This window comes from Panthera leo, chromosome A2 (genome assembly GCF_018350215.1).
Source record: "Panthera leo isolate Ple1 chromosome A2, P.leo_Ple1_pat1.1, whole genome shotgun sequence".
NCBI lineage: Eukaryota > Metazoa > Chordata > Mammalia > Carnivora > Felidae > Panthera > Panthera leo.
Window position 1 is genome coordinate 153,647,786 of NC_056680.1, and position 19,045 is coordinate 153,666,830.

At 45.8% G+C, this 19,045-nt stretch overlaps 1 protein-coding gene across 5 annotated transcripts in view; it reads right to left on the reverse strand.

Annotated features, from left to right (window-relative positions):
• The window catches only part of DENND2A (DENN domain containing 2A), a 102,710-nt gene that overhangs the window by 27,108 nt on the left and 56,557 nt on the right, over window positions 1–19,045 (reverse strand). For all 5 annotated transcript variants that reach the window (XM_042926552.1, XM_042926535.1, XM_042926532.1 and 2 more), the window contains 7 exons: window positions 15,355–15,448; window positions 14,767–14,817; window positions 13,469–13,656; window positions 8,855–8,964; window positions 7,828–7,897; window positions 6,453–6,530; window positions 145–285 (listed from right to left, as the gene is read on the reverse strand). In XM_042926552.1, coding sequence (XP_042782486.1) covers window positions 145–285; window positions 6,453–6,530; window positions 7,828–7,897; window positions 8,855–8,964; window positions 13,469–13,656; window positions 14,767–14,817; window positions 15,355–15,448 — 732 coding nt within the window. The remainder of the gene's footprint in view (window positions 1–144; window positions 286–6,452; window positions 6,531–7,827; window positions 7,898–8,854; window positions 8,965–13,468; window positions 13,657–14,766; window positions 14,818–15,354; window positions 15,449–19,045) is intronic.

The window sequence follows — 19,045 nt, forward strand, 5'->3', positions numbered from 1 at the left end:
CTTGGGGTGGATTTTACATGCACCTGAATGTGACATCAGGCGATGAGACAGACCACTGAAAGCCAGCCCCTTGCTTGGTTTACTGGGACTTGGCTGTCTGGGCCATTGTCTCCTCTAGGAGACAATAGGAATCTGATGGCTTACCTCAGTTCCTGATCCTGGCAAGAAGTTCTTGACGACGATGGTCTTGCCCAGTGCTGGGAAAGGGGCCTCCATGACACTCCTCATGAGGGGCTGTACCAGGGCAGGAGAGATGCCTCGTCGCTTTTCCACCTCATCCAAGATCTGCAAGGGTCACCAAAGCAGCTTAGCTATCCTGATGTCAGGGTGCCAAGGTATTGCTCTGTTCTCGATGAAGTGGGCCCACCACAGCGACTGAAGAATTATGGGGAAGCCCTGCTGTCCTCATCAGGCCAAACTTTAAGCGTCTTTCACCCCATACGGTTTTGTCCCAAATCTCCTTTCTGTGTACCCCTCCTCTGCCTTGTGCCTTTGCAGTTCTTTCCACCAAGGGGTGAAGTTCCTTGACCCGCTTGACTTTGGGTTTGGACATGTAACTTACTGGGCTAACATATGCATTTTTAATGGGAGCGATATTGTCCCTAAGGGGATAAAAATTGGTTCTTGGGGATGGTGATGAAAAAAACTTAGATACTATAATGGTTTGTAAGCCTTTTAAGGGGCGACAGTACATAAAAAGATATACAGTATATCTGTGGATTTAAAGTTTCTCTGGGGGTAGCCATTAGGGAAATGCAAACACAAGCCACAATAAGATTCCACTTAACACCCATTAGGAGGGCTATAACCAAAAGATGGACAATAGTAAGTGTTGGCAAGGAAGTGGAGACATTGGAACCCTCATGCACTGATGGTGGGAATGTAAAATAGCTAAACAGTCTGGCAATACCTTAAAAGGTTAAACACAGTGTTACCATATGACTTAGCAATTACATTTCTAGACATTTACCCAACAGACATGAAAACATACGTCCACACAAAAACTGGCACATTAATGTTCACAGCAGGGGCACCTGGGTGGCTCAGTCAGTTGAGCCTCCGACTTCGGCTCAGGTCATGATCTCATGGTTCGTGAGTTTGAGCCCCACGTCGGGCTCTGTGCTGACAGCTCAGAGCCCGGAGACTGCTTCGGATTCTGTGTCTCCCTCTCTCTGCCCCTTCCCCACTCATGCTCTGTCTCTCTCTGTCTCTCAAAGATGAATAAACATTAAAAAAAACCCAAAAAAACCTATTATTCATTGTAGCCAAAAAGCGGAAATAACCTAAATGTCCATCAGCTGAAGAGTGGATAAACACAATGTGATGTTCCATTATATGCCATAATCAGCCACTACAGGGAATGAGATACTGATTCATACTCTAGCAGGGATGAACCTTGAAAATACTAGGCTAAGTCAAAGACCCGAGTCACAAAAGGCTACTTCTTGTATGATTCCATTTGGATAAAAACTCCAGAAGAGACAAATCCATAGAGACGGAAAGCAGACTGCTTTCTGGAAGTAGAAAGTGACTGCTAATGGGTATAGGGGTTTCTATAAAAATGTTGATAAAAATGTCCTATAATTGTGGTGATAATTACACAACTGTGTGGATGTGCTAAAGGGTGAATTTTATGGTTTACAAACTTCATCTCAATAAAACTGTCATTCTAAAAAGGTCTAAATGTAAGACCCTCCATAATCTAGTTGTGGATCAAAGAGTTTTAATAAAAGTGCCATTTATAGGGGTACCTGGGTGGCTCAGTCAGTTGAGCATTTTTTTTGTTTATTTAGAGAGAGAGAGAGAGAGAGAGAACACAAATGGGGGAGGGGCAGAGAGAGGGAGACACAGAATCCAAAGCAGGCTTCAGGCTCTGAGCTATCAGCACAGAGCCCGACACAAGTATTGAAGACAGGAGCTGTGAGATCATGACCTGATGCTTAACCGGCTGAGATACCCAGGTGCCCCATCTCTCTCTCTTTTTTTTCATGTTTATTTATTTTTGAGGAGGGGGACAGAGAGAGAGGGAGACAGAAAATCCGACGTGGGCTCTGTGCTGACAGCAGAGAGAGCAGAGAACTTGATGCAGGGCTCGAACTTACTAACCGTGAGATCATGACCCGAGCCTGATGCTTAACCGAATGAGCCACCCAGGTGCCCCAAGCATGGAACTCGTGATTTTGGCTCAGATCTTGACCTCACAGTTTGTGAGACTGAGCCCTGCATCGGGCTCTGTGCTGACAACACGGAGCCTGCTTGGGATTCTCTCTCCCCCTCTCTGTTCCTCCCCTACTCACGCTCTCCTTTTCTTTCTCTCAAAATAAACAAATTAACTTAAAAAACCCATTTATAATAATATCACGTGTAGGTATTGAACTCTTGAAATATGGCTAGTCTGAACTGAGATGTGTGTTATAAATGTAAAAACACTCAGTAGATTTCAAAATACAGAATTAAGAATGTAAAATATCAATGACTATATTGATGAAGTGCTGAAATACTAGTATTTTAGATATATGGGTTAAATAAAATTTCTTATTAAAATTAAAAAGATTGTACGTGTGGCAGTTCCTCAAAAAATTAAATATAGAATTACCCTACCATCCAGGAATTTCACACTTAAAAGGGTATGTATTCCCAAAATTTGAAAGCAGGGACTCAGACATCTGAATAGCCATTTTCAGGTTAGCATAATTCACAATATCTAAAAGGTGGGAACAACACAAATGTCCATCTATGGATAAACAGATAAAGAAAATGTGATATATACAAGCAATAGACTGTTATTCAGCCTTAAAAAGGAAGGAAATTCTGACATATGCTCCAATATGGATAAAGCTTGAGGACATATGCTAACGTGATAGAAGTCAGTCACAACAGGATAAATATATGACTTCATTTACATGAGATCCTGGAGTAGTCAGACTCACACAGACAGAAAGTGGAATGGTGGGTGCCAGGGGCTGGGGAGAGAAGGGAACGGGGAGGTTAGTGTTGAATGGGTGCAGAATTTTAATTCAGGATTGTAAAAAAATTCTGGAGATGAATGATGGTGATAGTTGCACACAATGTGAATGAACATAATGCTAATCAACTGCACACTTAAAATGGCTAAAATAGGGGCGCCTGGCTGGCTCAGTCGGTAGAGCAAGAGAGTTTTGATCTTGGGATTGTAAATTCAAACCCCACATTGGGTATAGAGATTACTTAAACATAAAATCTTAAGGGGCGTCTGGGTGGCTCAGTCAGTTAAGCATCCGACTTTGGCTCAGGTCATGATCTCCAGGTTTGTGAGTTCGAGCCTCACGTTGAGCTCTGTGCTGACAGCTCAGAGCCTGGAGCCTGCTTTGGATTCTGTGTGTGTGTGTGTGTCTCTCTCTGCCCTTCCCCTGCTCATGCTTGGTCTCTCTCTCTCTCAAAAATAAACATTAAAAAAAATAATAAAAAAAAAAAAAATCTTAAAAAATGGCTAAAATAGTAACTTCTATGTTATGTATATTTTAGCACAATAAAAAAATAATATGACAAAAAAATTAAAAAGAATTTTATGAGGGGAGGCAATGAAGGAGGAAAAAATCTTTTTTAATTTTTTTAATTTTTTAATGTTTATTTATTTTTGAGACAGAGAGAGTGCAAGAGAGGGAGGGGCAGAGAGAGGGAGACACAGGATGTGAAGCAGGCTCCAGGCTCTGAGCTGTCAGCACAGAGCCTGACACGGGGCTCAGACTCATAAACCACAAGATCACGACCTGAGCCCAAGTCGGACATTCAATCGAGTGAGTTGCCCGGGTGCCCCAAAGGAAAAAAAAAATCTTAGAACTCTGGCTAGGTGGTAATAACAAAAGGATGAAGAATTCTGAGGCAGAAGTGACAGTGTGCCAGGTCTAAGCCTAGGCCTCAGGAAGGCTGCCTTACGTGTCTCCGCGGCCTTCTGGGGCTTCTGCCACAGCCACGGGAACTGCTGGAGAACTGCACAAGCCAGCTCGCTGTCCAAGGAGGATGACAGACATGTGAGCCAGCCCCAACCCCAGCCTTGCAGCCTACAGCAGAGACCAGGCAGCCCAGGTCAGCCAACCCCCGGCCTACCCACAACACAAGAGCAAGCCGAGGGGTGGGGGGAAGAGGGAGATGAGCTGAGCTGAGCCCCGGCCGACCTGCAGGTCTGGAAGAATAAATGATTGCTGCTTTAAGCTACTGTGGTTTGTTACAAAGTGTGACTGTAGTCATATTTAATGATATACCTTTCTTCAGAGATTCTGAGAGGTGTTCCTTTTTTTTTAATGCTTATTTTTGAGATGGTGGGGGGGAGAGCGTGTGCAGGACAGCTGCAGAGAGAGAGGGAGACAGAAGATCTGAAGCTGACTCCAAGCTGACAGCAGACAGCCCAATGTGGGGCTCGAACCCATGAACCATGAGACCATGACCTGAGTGGAAGTTATACACTTAACCAAATGAACCACCCAGGCGCCCCTGAGAGCTGTTCTTCTTTTTCTTTTTATATTTTATTTATTTTTTGAGAGAGAGAGAGAGAGAGAGAGAGAGAGAGAGACAGAGCACAAGTGGGGGAAGGGCAGAGAGAGAGGGAGACACAGAATCCAAAGCAGGCTCCAGGCTCTGAGCCGTCAGCACAGAGCCGGATGCGGGGCTCGAACCCACAAACCGTGAGATCATGACCTGAGCCGAAGTCAGTTGCTTAACCGACTGAGCCACCCAGGCACCCCTGAGAGCTGTTCTTCTTAAAGACGATTCCTCTTTCTTTGTTTTTTTTGTTTTTGTTTCTTAAGTAGTCTCCAGGCCCAATGTAGGGCTTGACCTCACAACCCTGAGATCAAGAGCTGCATGCTCTACCAACTGGGCCAGCCAGGCGCCCCTGATTCCTTTTTCTGTACAAAAGGACAATTTGTCATTTTAGTCATCCTTGTCCCTCACCTGGAAATAGGCCGAGTTTATAGAGATCAGTTCGCTAAAGCTCTGTTTCTGGTTCTATCCAGCATATTTGCTGTGTGGTCTTTGGCAAGTTATCATACACACCCTTCAATATCCCCAGTAACAAAACTACCATGAAAACACAGAACTGCACACATACAGTATGTTAATACGTTTACTTGCTTGTCAGCCCCTGTCTACGACAAAACAATGGGGCTCATGTGAATTCCAAAGCTGCCACTGGATGCTAGACTAACTCATGGGAGCGGTTCCACTTCTCCCTTTCATAAGCATTCTCTGAACAGCAAAGGCTGTGACCTACAGCCTTATTTCCATGTTTAAACCCCCCCTGGGTGGGGGGGGGGGCGCCTGGGTGGTTCAGTCTGACTTTGGCTCAGGTCATGATCTTGTGGTTTACAGGTTTGAGCCTCATGTCAGGCTCTGTGCTGACAGCTCAGAGCCTGGAGCCTGCTTTGTGGATTCTATGTCTCCCTCTCTCTCTGCCCCTCTCCTGCTCATACTCTCTCTCTCTCTCTCTCTCAAAAATAAATAAAACATTAAAAAACAATTTAAACAACCCCTTCAGAAAGACCCGCATGAGCAGCAATGCATAGCTTTCCTAGAGTCTGCAAATGACCAACTTCAATGTGAAAGGCTTACCACCTCACTGAAGTGGAGGGAGGAACACAGACAAGTTGATATCATCCTTTATTTCTAACAGACTTGAATAGAAGTATAAGTTCTACCAAGGCAAGAGGTTACACCAGATCAGTAGAAGTCAGGCTTCCTCTGAGTATAAGTGTATGGTGGGCAGGAAGTAGACTTATTTCGGAATGATTTTAGGAAATGCTGCTTTCCATCCATGCACAGTACACATAGGACTTAAGTTCTCAAAAGAAAGCTCAGACTAAAATATATGCTCAAGAGGAACTTAAAATCAATTTATGGATTAGATGGTCATGTCTGGTTAATGTAGGAAATGAATGTTGGATTATACCTAATATTTAAGATGATCATATATGATAGTAATTAGCTTCTCTCTACCCACCGAATAGTAGAATGGATGAGCCAATTCAATACAGCAGTTCCTAGGTCTTGATACATTGGCTTATCTTCCCAAAAAGAGGACCAAATTACACTAAGGATTTTGATAGATTTAGAGCACAATTACAATAATAAATCTCTCACACACACAACACGCATATTATATACACAGATACTTAGACATCCATCCATTATAGTGGCCTTTCTGTCATGCAAAAGCTAATATGACAAAAGACAGGGCTGAGAAGTACGAAGGTAAACCATAAGGAATATTCTGGGAAGATCCTCCACCCCCTTCCATCCTCCACCTGCAATTATTTTGACTCTCCCCCCACCCCCTTTTCCTGGGCGCCAATCTTCATCAGCTCTCATTTCCAATATCAGTGACAAGAGAAGTGGGAAGGAAAATGTCAGGATACGCTTATAAAAGTACCAGGGGGGTGTTTCCTGTGTCCTCCCTCCGCTAAGGCCCCAGTCCTCACCTTTGAAAAGAGGCTGAAGCACCCCAGGCGGCTCACGATGCAGTAAACTTCAGGGAGACGCTTCCCTTTGCCACCAGGCTTTTTGGGGTGAAACACAAGGAAATCATGAGTGTTAGCACTTCAGAGAAGAGAACCCAAACATTTTTAAGTGCATATCATGTGCCAGATGTTTCCACACACGGAACCTTTTGAAAACGCACTGAGGTAAGTAGTTACCCATACCCCATTTTATAAGTGGGAAGCACTTCTGGCCATGTAGTATATATATCTTTCTTCTCTTGAAGGGACCAAATTGAGGGTGTTGTGCATACAGGAGGCACTCAAAATGGCCCATGGAGCCATAAAGGAAGGAGGCTAAACTTGTTCACCCAGATCCCTGTGGTTCCTCTTAAGGAGTTACCTTGAAACCACATGTTGCTTATTAGAATGATAATTCCAAGTCAGAAATCATTCCCGAAAAATCTTTTTGGAAACTGCCTTTTAAGCTAATTTTCAAACCAAAAGGAAAATCAATCTCACTATGTCATAGTAATTTTATCAAGAAAACTTATTATCCCACTGAGCTTTTTATTTTTTTCCCCACTTAACTTTTTAAATTGCTACCCATACTTTTTATTCACTATTAATTCAACAAATATTTACTGACTATACCTTCTGTATGCTGTGCATTATTCTTGACTCTAAATTATATCAGCTTATTTCAAAGACTCAAATATACTCAGGGGGAAACGATTTGCTTCTACTGAAGATTTTCAAAAGAATGAGTCTCAAAAAGACAAGCTCTGAAATGGGTTAGCATGGTCATTTCATTGGAATCCAATCCTGACTTAAAAATTTTTGTTAATGTTTTTATTTTAGAGAGAGAGACAGAGCGTGAGTGGGGGAGGTGCAGAGAGAGAGAGGGAGACACAGAATCCAAAGCAGGCTCCAGGCTCTGAGCTATCAGCACAGAGCCTGACATGGGGCTTGAACTCATGGATGGTGAGATCACGGCCTGAGCCGAAGTTGGATGCTTAACCGACTGAGCCACCCAGGAGCCCCTGAAGAACACACTCTTGAATGATCTGCATCATGAACAAGAGAACTACCTTTCTTTGGCCCTTAGCAGCCATTATGAATGTGCACTATAAGCTCTCTGGGTCTGTGTAGCATGTTTTATTAGAAAGGACATTTGGCTTAAAGAGAGAAAGGCCTTTCATTTGGTAAGGAAAATAACGGAGCAAGTATTTTCTTCTTAAAGGAGACAGAACTGTTGTTCCCTTCTACCCGTGAGACTTAGGTGATTCCCCCAAATCTTCCATGTTTTTAACTCCCCTGATTAACCTGTCACACTTCCTGCCTCTTCTCCTGCAGACCGAGAGCTGAATGTACTAACCAGCAGTCTTCGGCAGTAACCGAACCTTCTGCTCCCATCTTCTCCAGTTAAGACAAATGAGAAGGTTTCACTGTGGTTGGGGAAACAAAAGTGCATTACAAAGCAGAACACAACAAAAGACACCAGGCAGTGAGCAATCACAGGGACCTGCCTGTGTCTGTCCTGCCCGTCCATCTCTGTGCAGGGACTCTGTGCGCCTATAGTTTTGGGGTCTGTGTTAGGGAGAGGGAGACCCAAAATGCCAGTGCACCCTGAGAGGAATGAGGGATTTTTCTTCACCCTGAGCTCTCAGAGCATTCTATCACCTGAACCGTCCCATTGCCCGAAACACAGCAGTCACCGATGGAGAATCTACTGTGACTCCTGCCCCCAGTGAGGTCCAGGAGGAGATGGCCTTTGCTGTCCTAGGGATGTGACTCAGTAAAGGAGCAGCTGAAGACTGCGGCAGTTCTGTGCCCCCCTTGGAAGTGCCCCTCGGGTGACCCTCCCTGAGAACTGTCTCTTCAGAGCCAACCGGAAGCTCAGACTGCCCTTAGAGACTGCTGGGCCAACTTTCAGGAACATGGCGTCCCTCAAACACAGGGTATGCAGCCTACTGAGTTTGGTCAATTGCTGACACATCCGATAACAAAAATTTTGGTATGTGACAATGTGGGTTAAAGCAGAAATGTAAACCCAGTCCAAGTAACAGCTGGATGGGCTATTAAAGAAATGTTTCCAGGGACAAGGGACAAGGAAAGGGTGATGGGTAATGTTTCTCTAGCATCTCCTAGACCAAGAATTATGTTTGCCCTTCACAAAGGCTTATAAACCAAATGTATGCCCACGTTCAGTGGGCATGCTTAGCAAGGTGATTCGTATCTTCTAAAAGATACCCATTTTAAAACACGGTGGGGAAAACCTCTAGCCTGGGGCCCATCGGGATCGCTTAATGGTAGGATTGAATTATGACATCTGCCATCTCTGATGCCCTCCCTGGTTCTTGCCTTAGTTTTTCGGGGTAGGGAAGGGATACACCAGCACATACCTGGTAAATTGCTGGACAGGAGTCCAATCCTTGGCATCAGGGAAACAGAATTGGGGGATGGCCTTCAGCTGGTCCTCAGCCTCTCTCATGAACTTGAAAGACCTTTCCAACTGCAGGGAAAAGGGTGAGACAAGGTTGGGGAATAAACCCCAGCATGGTGGAGAGAGAGGCAGATGTTTGGCAAGACCACATCTTCCACCTTCCCACGGTGGAGACCACCACCTTAACCTTGGGAAGGGTTTGCAGCTCAGTCTGCTGGGGCCTTTTTTCCCCAGGGCACGGTCAACTCTAGTCTCATGGGGCAAGTCAGGAGAAAAAAACTGGTCTTTTTTAGAGAAATATCTTTGATGTTTAACATTCTGGAATATAACTATTTTAATCAACTAGGAAAAAGTGTCATAGCAATCCCCTTCAACTAGGAGACTCATGAATCTGCAGGACAGAGCCTCAAATCTGGTCTTCCAACTTCTGGGCCCAAGAAAGCCTCGATCCATGCAAAGACATTTTATGACACTTCTTAGTGAATACATCCAGTCAAATTATATTATACTGTAAACTTCAATGAATTTCAGTGACCTTGAATGTCAGAATCAAAAGGAAACTAGACATCATCAAGTGTGATATCCTTTTTTTTTTTTAGTTTTTTTTTTTTTTTACTGTTTATGTATTTTTGAGAGAGAGAGAGAGAGAGAGAGAGCGCGCGCGAGCATGAGGGGGGAGGGGCAGAGAGAGAGAGGGAGACACAGAATCCAAAGCAGGCTCCAGCTCTGAGCTAACAGCATGAAGCTAACAGCTATATGGGGCTCGAACCCACGAACCATGGGATCATGATCTGAGCTGAAGTTGGACGCTTAACTGACTGAGCCACCCAGCACTCCATGACATTCTTATCTAAGAGATACGGAAATAAACCCTAACCTGTTAAGTGACTTGCCCATGATCACACAACTTGTGTGGAATCTAGCTAGGAATCTTTTTTTTTTTTTTTTAATTTTTTTTAAATGCTTATTTATTTCTGAAAGAGAGAGAGAGACAGAGTGTGAGGGGGCGGGGTGGGCAAAGAGAGAGAGGGAGAGACAGAATCTGAAGCAGGATCCAGGCTATGAGCTGTCAGCATAAAGCCTGACAGGAGGCTTGAACCCACGAACTGTGAGATCCATGACCTGAGCTGAAGTTGGACGCTTAACCGACTGAGCCACCCAGGTGCTCCAGGAATCTTAATCTCTAGTCTCTCAATCTCTGTCTCTCTCTGCTTTATCTGACATCATAGACTGGATGAATATCCTCTTGTTAAAAAACAGAACAAATTAGGGGCGCCTGGGTGGCTCAGTCAGTTAAGCGTACGACTTTGGCTTTGTCGTTTGTGAGTTTGGGCCCCGTGTCAGGTTCTGTGCTGACAGCTCAGAGCCTGGGGCCTGCTTAAGATTCTGTATCTCCCTCTCTCTCTGCCCCTCCCCTGCTTGTGTTTTGTCTCTCAAAAATGAAAAAACGTTAAAAAAATTAAAAAAAAAACAAACTAGAAAAATAAAACCTACTTCTAGTATGATTCCCCTTGGGCTAGAGCAAATATAATTAAAGTTGCTACTAATATTAATGGTTGAGACAACTATCAATGAATGAAACACAGCCACCATTTATAGACCTAAAGCCAGTCATTAATTGTCCTTTGGTTTTTGTTCTTCAGAATCAATAGTCACTACTGAGAGAATAATGGTTCCCTCTTCCATCCATGATGAAACATAACAAATGAGATTCCAGCTTGTCCAGGAGCAGTTTTTGAGTTGATAATTCACTAGCTCAGACCGTTGCCAAAGCATTCATTTTGGCTATCCTTGGATAATCTCACAGAGAGGCAAATACCTGCTGGGTGTAGTTGCTGGAAGGGGTCATTAATCATCGCAGAGTGAAGGCCCATAAACTCCAAAGAACACAAAAGGAAAGAACAATGACATTTTTCCACAGTGGAAACCCTTAGAGAACTAAAGAGTAGGCCTTGTAGGGAGGTGAGTTCCAGCACTTTTTGACTTGGCCCATCCTTGTGGATGCGCCCACCCTCAGATCACATGCACGACACACATACGTGTGTACACACTTGTACCTTGTCATCAACATAGGCGTTATCAACCCATATGTGTCCATGGGTGCTCTTACATGCACACAAGCTCATTTATGGGAAGTGAGACATAAAGAGGTATCTCACAAATACGAGCGATCATAAATGGCTGGAAAATTTCCCAGTCTGCATGAACTGTCATAAAGATAATTACATGACATCAAGCATTTTAATGGAACATGGCAGGCATGATCTCTAGTGTGCAAGTATGGAGGGGAAATCTTGGTCAAGGTGACCCTAGAAGTGGGGGATAAAAACCATAAGAAAAAGTTAGAAGGGAGGAGATAGGAGGAAGCAAAGGCAAGAAGATATAAAATAGCCTGATCTGTAAAAATGCATGCACAGAGTAATCACACAGCATTCAAAATAGAAATGTAAAGAAACACTGGCAACAAGATACATTTCCAACAGAAAGAGACTGGTTAATTAGGGCATACCCACATAACAGAGCTTTATATAATTAAAAAAATGTTTTACAATTTATAGGAAATATGTTTATAAATAATGATACATTTAGAAAACACGATGCAAAGATTAGAAAACACGATGCAAAGATTATACAACGTACAATATCAATTTTGTTAGAAAATTACACTATGAGAGGGGTTCTGGGTGGCTCAGTAGGTTAAGTGTCTGACATCAGCTCAGGTTATGATCTCATGGTTTGTGAGTTCGAGCCCCGCGTGGGGCTCTGTGCTGACAGCTCAGAGCCTGGAGCCTACTTCACATTCTGTGTCTACCTCTCTCTCTCTGCCCTTCCCCCGCTCATGCTCTGTCTCTCTGTCTCAAAAATAAACTTTAACAAAATTTAAAAAATGAAAAAAAAAAGAAAGAAAATTACACTATGAGAAAAGTCTGGGAGGAAACATAACAAAATGCTAACAGCAATGATCTCTGTGGAGTAGGATTATAGAGGACTTTTTCTTGATACATTTCCAGATTGGTCCACTTTCCAACAATGACTATACATGTTTCCGCTCAAAAGTTTTATATGGATGTCTAGGAGCCTGGGGATTCCAGGTTGGAAACTATAAGCATTCAATAGTTATAGTGATTCAATCATTAATTCATGAATTAAGGCCTTTATTCCTGAAACACTGATTAAATATTGCCACGAGTACAACACCGTGCTAGGCCCCGAGGGAAGTAAACAGGATAAAAGAACAGTCCTCTGTGCCTGGGTGCTTGCTCCGTGTGGGCCTCAACCAAATGTGGGCATACTCATAGCTTTGGGGTTTTCTGGACACCATCCCTGGAGGTCAGCTGGACGCAGGTGAACAGAGCCAGTCTGGAGGGCTGGTGCCCATGATTTCCTTCAGTGATACCTAGTTTCCGTCCTAAACTCCAAGGACCTGATTACTGCACTGGACCACAGTGGACAGGACAGAAGGAAGCTGGCCCAGCATAGATGCTGGGATTATGCTTGGGCAGTGGCAGCAGAAGGAGGCCCTCAGGGGACCAGGACACATCCTCCCTCCCCTCTTCCTGTCTCTGAACACCTTCGTTGTCTGAAGGCCACGTACAGTGTCACATTCTGCCTCAAGAGTCTTTGTATGCTTATCTTATGACCTCCTGTCAGAGTGTAAGCTTCTTAAGGACGGAAAACATATTCTGCTCATCTTTGTAACAGTAGGGCCAAGCAGAAAACAGCTTGAATGTAATAGGGTCTCAGTAAATTCTGGGTGGACTGAATTGAAATGTGGTGGAACCCATTTAATAGTGATGTCAAAGACTAAGAACAATATATATAGATATATATATATCGGTATATATAACAATATATATATATAGATATATATAGATAGATATAACATATCTATATATATAGATATATATATAACATATCTATATATCTCTCTATACAGATATATAGATATATATAACAATATATATATAGATATAACAATAATATATATATAGTAGATATAAGATATATCTATAAGTAGATATATATATATTATTGGCCATGCTATTTTAGGCTTTATTGAGTGCCAGTGCATTTTGGGTACCTGATTTAATGTATGGTAAAGCCACATCCACACAGCCGCGAACCATGTTAGACTTAGAACGGGATCCTAGCACACCTGGTGCACACCCAGAGGTGCACAGCACACGCACAGATGTTCAGCAAACACACACTCCCAGGGGACAGTCGTGTGGCTGATGGGAAAGAGGCTTCTAGGATAGCCTGGGGAGAGACGTGGCTGCATAGGGAGATGGGGAGGACGAAGAAGCTGGTAGGGACAGCACAGTGACCACAGGAAGTGAGTCAGTGTTTTTGTCCATACTTGTGAGTCTCTGAATCTCCCACCTCTTGGGACCTCCCAAGTTCTCCAGCAGCAGCTTTCTGCATTTGATATACCCTAGTTACAACCCGCGTTCAAGATCCCAGACACCAAGCGCCCCTCAGACTCCCACACCTCCCGGAAGCCACGAATACCAGCACGAAGTTGGCAAGAACGCCGCAGTCCCCTGGCAGGCCACAGAGGCCGGGCCCATACCTTGAGAGGGAACTGCTGGGTGAGTTCTGGCACATACGCAGCCCCGGCCTGCTTCTTATGCAGTGACACGACCACAAAGTACTCGAACAGCTGCCTCTGCTGGTACTCCATGAGCTCCCGGTCAAGGGATGGGTATCTCGGAGCCTGCTTCAGGCGTGACTTCACATTGACCAGGCGCTGACTGTGAGCTAGGGGGACAGGGACAGTGAGTGCCAGTGCGCCACTGTCTTCCCAACGAGGCACTGCACGGGGCGGTGACAGCCTGTGTGTTCCTTCCAATCCTAAAAAAGTGTTCCCGCATTTAACAAATTAGCTCAGAGCCCTTTGTTTGGGGTCCCTGCCAACTTCGGGGCGAGCCACACTGGATAGGCCGCCCGGCTCGTGGGGGGCGCGGAAGCCCGGGACGCGGGGGCTCTGCTCAGCCATGGGTCTGTTGTGTGGACTCGGTGCAGTGGTTTGAGTAATCTTTGCGTCCCTCTGTCAGATGGGGTGGGGGACGCTGACTCCTCCCCTCACTTATTCCCTTCATCTTCCAGTTTGTGGGATGTGACACAATCCAGACCACAAGGCTTTTGGAGCAGGGAACTTTGTGAACATCTGTGTGACAGAACGGGCAGAGACATGACTAACTCAGAGCTCCCACCCACCTTCCCTCCCGCCATCATTCTATGTGATGGAAACGGACTTGCTTCATTGTAGAGGTGGGCCAGGGAGCAGGTGGGCGTGAGAGGTGAATGAGGCAGGGATGCCAAGCAGACCCGTCCCCATCACCTCCCTCAGCAGCCCTGGGCTATGGCTTTTTTTGGCTTCCCCCCACCCCGGGTCTGAGAAATTGTGGAAAACTCACTAAAGCCTATACCGAAGTCAATGAATTTAGATCTACAGAGACCAATTACTTCAGTGACTTCATTTGACAGACGAGGAATAGAGGCCCTGAGATCTTAAGTGATTTCCTCCTGATCTTACAGCAATTTTCATGGGAGTGGGACAAGAGCCCAGGTGCCTGGAGTCCCAGGCCAGCAGTGAAAAACAGTGATAACGGAAAGGCATAGGAATGGGGGCCACTGCAGTGGTATCCACCCTGGATCTCTGGAGCCACAGGCTCAGTGACCGAACAGGTCCCACCTGGTCATGCTCAGGACTGACCGGCCCCTGAGCAACCCTGTGGGTTCCCTGTCCCCTCACATTCACGCCTTTCCCAACCGGCTCGTGCGAGGACACTCTGTCCTGTCTCTCACGTTAAGCAGGAAGCGCCACGGCCATCTGCATGCGCCCTGCACACCACCTGCTCTTCTCACCTTTCAGTTTCTCCTCGGTGTCGCTGTCAGACTCACTGTTCTCATCTGTCACTGGACAGAAAAACAACAAACAAACAAAAAATGGCAATAGAAGAAAATAGCGTGTGTGAGTTTTTCTAACACAGGAAACTTTTTGCATGCAGTCACGTAAATCCAAGATTTCTACTTCAGAGGGGCTATTTTCTTTTTGTCAATTTAAATGTCATGGACAAACTATGTCTTTGTCCAACTAAATGTACTTCCACGTGAATGCGGCTCTAGTTTGGATGGTACCTATATGAAAACAATACAGCCAAAGAGACTGGCTCCTTGTATGTGTGCTAAGCAAAGAGAACTGCTCCCATGGTGAGCTCAGAGCATGCGGCACTGGGCTGACTTGATGGGTGGACAGTCAAAGGACCACGGGACGGGCCACCAGGCTGAGGTCTTTCCCGGGTCCTCGTTGTCCCGTGGACAGCAGGAGATTCTTACAAAGGGCTGACTTGTTCTCATCTTTGGTGAGCCAGCTCTGAACCACAGGAAGCCTCTTTTAGGAAGAATCTGTTTTCAGATTGATGGGGGGCGAGTGATGGTGGCGGGGGGTCATACCTTTTCCTGAGTTGCTCTCTGTTGACTGGGACAGCCTCTTCACACGTTTCTTTCCTCTCCGGGCCTCGTAAATGGCATTGATTCGCAATACCAACTGCCAGACACCGGGAGAAGAAAAGCCAGTGTTAGTGGCTTCCTCTCCATGTGCAGCTGGGATTCCTTTGCTGCTCGTTCTCTTCCAGGACGGCGGAAGGCCAGGAAAGGAGGAGGGAGGGGCCGCTTTCCACGGGCCCACTGGCATCTCTCAATTACTCCTTTCTACCAGACAGGAACAGGACTGTCGAGGACAGTAAAGGAGGCCGCCAGCCTCCCTGATGTATGAACAGGGGAGGTCTGAATATACTAACATATCCAGCTGAGACACAGGGAGGCAATTTCATTGGCTAATTGTGCGACAGTCGCTCCCCCTTCGATGCTGCGATGTCACTGTGATTTGGGAGCAGTCTTTGTGCCCCCCGGGGTGGGGGGCGGTGGTGGGGGAAGAAACGGGAAGAGACAGCAAAAATAAAAAGCTTCCCGGGCAGGGCCCGTTTTGTAGGAAACACGCCAAAGACTGTGTGAGCAGCTGTGGGCAGCAAGCGGGCAGGGATTACAGCAGCTTTCGAGTTCTAGCTCAGGGCTGCATAGCCATGCCCTGCACCCCACATACCACCCTTCCTGCGGAGGAATGCTCATCCACACTTGTAAGGCCTTCCATGATCTCTCTTACCGCTCGGCAGGCACCACTACTGAGCAGCACATTTTCCAGGCTGACTCTAGCAGACCCATCGGGCGACTGAAGCCCTGGGTCGCTTCCCACCAGGCTTTACGGCACCTGCAAATTTCACCAGTGGAAGCCTCCTGGGCTCCACCTGGCTGTGAGGAAGGGAAGTCTACCTGTGTATAGTCAAGGCAAACCAACTGGTGAATTTATTATTTTTTTTAAGTTTATTTTCCCTAGTAATCTCTACACCCAACCTGGGGCTTGAACCCATGACCCTGAGATCAAGAGCCACATGTTCTTCTGACTGAGTCAGCTGGGTACTCCCCAACTGGTGATTTTATTTTATTTAAAAAAATTTTTTTTAATGTTTATTTATTTTTGTGAGAGAGAGAGAGAGAGAGAGAGCTTAAGAGGGGAAGGGCCAGAGAGAGAGGGAGACACAGAATCTGAAACAGATTCCAGGCTCTAAGCTGTCAGCACAGAGCCCCATGCGGGGCTCAAACTCACGAACCGTGAGATCATGACCTGAGCCGAAGTCGGACAGTGAACCGACTGAGCCACCCAGGCGCCCCCCCCAACTGGTGATTTTAAAGGGGAGCTGTGTTTATAAGCTGCCTTGAAAACTTTTATATTCTTTTTTGCACTGGAAGAACTGGAGAGTGGATGTTCTATGATGAACTGGGTGATGGGCATGCAGGTGGGCACAGTGGGTTAGCTGTTGCCAATCCCCATCTCTGCCCTCCGTCCCTCTGTCCCAGTCCCTAAAGCAGCTCAGCAGCTCCTCTCCACAAGCCGGAGTGCTGGACCGCCAATGGAGGAAGGTGGCTCATTCTCCAGGTCTCCTCGTGGCGGGCCTGGGCCCTGGCCCCTCGGCTCTGCAGACTGTTAGGACACTGCCCTGCCACATCTTTGCACACCTGCACACTCTGGGTCCTGCGAGGTGGCCCAACACTGGCCTTGACAGCTCTCTTGGTGAATTCCTCATTCCTAACCCTGTCCTGGCTTTGCCTTGAACCTGAATGAGGTCTCTGCCTTCACCGCCTAATCCTTGCAGTGTGGCTTATTTATATTTGTTCTTATGAAGCAGCCATTTGCTTCAGACCCATGAAATGGCACTTGCTGGTTTTCACACATGTTCTAACCACTGGAATATTAATGCTAGCCCCATTTCCTATGGAATAAGACAACACATAAATGAGATGCTAGTATTATTCACAATAGCCAGGAAGTGAAAACACCCAAATGTCGATCAAGGGATGAATGGATAAGCCAAATGTGGTACATACAAGGGAATATTATTCAGCCTTCAAAAGGAAGGGAGTTTGGGCACATGCTCGAACATAAATGAAACTTGAGGATGTTATGCTAAGCGAAATCAGTCAGTCACAAAAGGATAAAGATTGTAAGATTCTACTTACGTAAGGTACCTAGAATAGGCTAATTTGTACAGACAGGAAGCAGAAGAACAGTGGTTGCCAGAGGCTGGGGGGGAGGGTGGAATGGGGAGTCAGTGTTTCACGGGTACAGAGTTTCTATTTGGGGAGATGGAAAGTTCTGTAGATGGATGGTGGTGATGGTTGTATAACAGTGTGAATGTAGTATTTTATTTTTTTAACGTTTATTTTTGAGGGAGAGGGAGACAGAGCATGGGCGGGGGAGGGGCAGGCCAAGTGCCTGTGCACTGTGTAAGTGCCGGTGACACTTCCATTACAGGCAGTAACTTAACATGGAACGAAATGCTGCATTTGCAAATTAAACACATACACAGCGGCAGCACTAGCCCTGCTTTCCCTCCACCTCTACTTTCATAAGATGCGCACACGCATTCTCTTTCCCTCAGTCTCAAAAAACCCTTAAAAAATATTAGAAGTGCCTGGGTGGCTCAGTCGGTTGAGTGTCTGACTCTTGATTTCAGCTCAGGTCTTGGTCCCAGGGTTGTGGTACTGAGCCCCACAAAGGGCTCTGCACTGAGCATGGGGCCTGCTTAGGATTCTCTCCCTCCCTCTACTCCTCTCCCCGACTTGTGTTCTCTTTCTCAAATTAAAAAAAATGGGGCACCTGGGTGGCTCAGTCGGTTAAGCGTCCGACTTTGGCTCGGGTCATGATCTCGCAGTTAGTGGGTTGGGGCCTCACGTTGGGCTCTGTGCTAACAGCTCGGGGCCTGGGGCCTGGAGCCTGCTTTGGATTCTGAGTCTCCCTCTCTCTCTACCTCTTGCCTGCTCACGCTCTCTCTCAAAAATAAACATTAAAAACAAAAAAAAATTAAAACCATTTTTTTCTAATAATTAAATAAAAGACATTAAAATAGTACATGGGGGAGTGATGGGTAAAAGGACAGGGGTAGAAGACAGAGGTTAAACGCTTGGTAAGAAAATCATGTACTCAAACTTAAGAGTTGTGTTAAAGCTCTTTTAACCCAACACGTAATTCATTTGATTATCTCTGTTTCATTTGTTAAAATAATGGTAAGGCTGTCAGTACAGATGTGAACGGTCACTTTTAATTATTCCGCAAATGTAGGATTTTGATATTTCAGAGACCTATGAACAGTCCCAGAAAAAGCGGAAGGGGAGTTAAGGGAGTGCCTAGAGATACCACACTTTGGGGGCCCCGGAGCAGCTATCACGAAAGCACAGGACAGTGACTGTGGAATGCAGTCGACGGGACGCCCGGGAGTGAGTCTGTGCTGAAAGAGACTGGGTCCATGTGTTAGTGGAGCTCATTCAGCAAACATCAAATAATCAGTATGCAACCTGCACCACACTCTGGGCAGGACAAGGCCCAACAAGGAGAGTAGAAGAAGGAGGAGGCCTGGCTCCACCCTTGTCCCTCCAGTTGCCCTCTGTCAGCAAGATGTCTTCTCCCCTGTTCCACCTACAACCCCCTCCTACCAGGCTGTGGGTTTTAGTCTTTTCTCAATCACCTGACCCTGGCTGCCCTTACTCTTCAGAACGCACTGATTGTCAAGGTGACTTCACTTCACTTGAA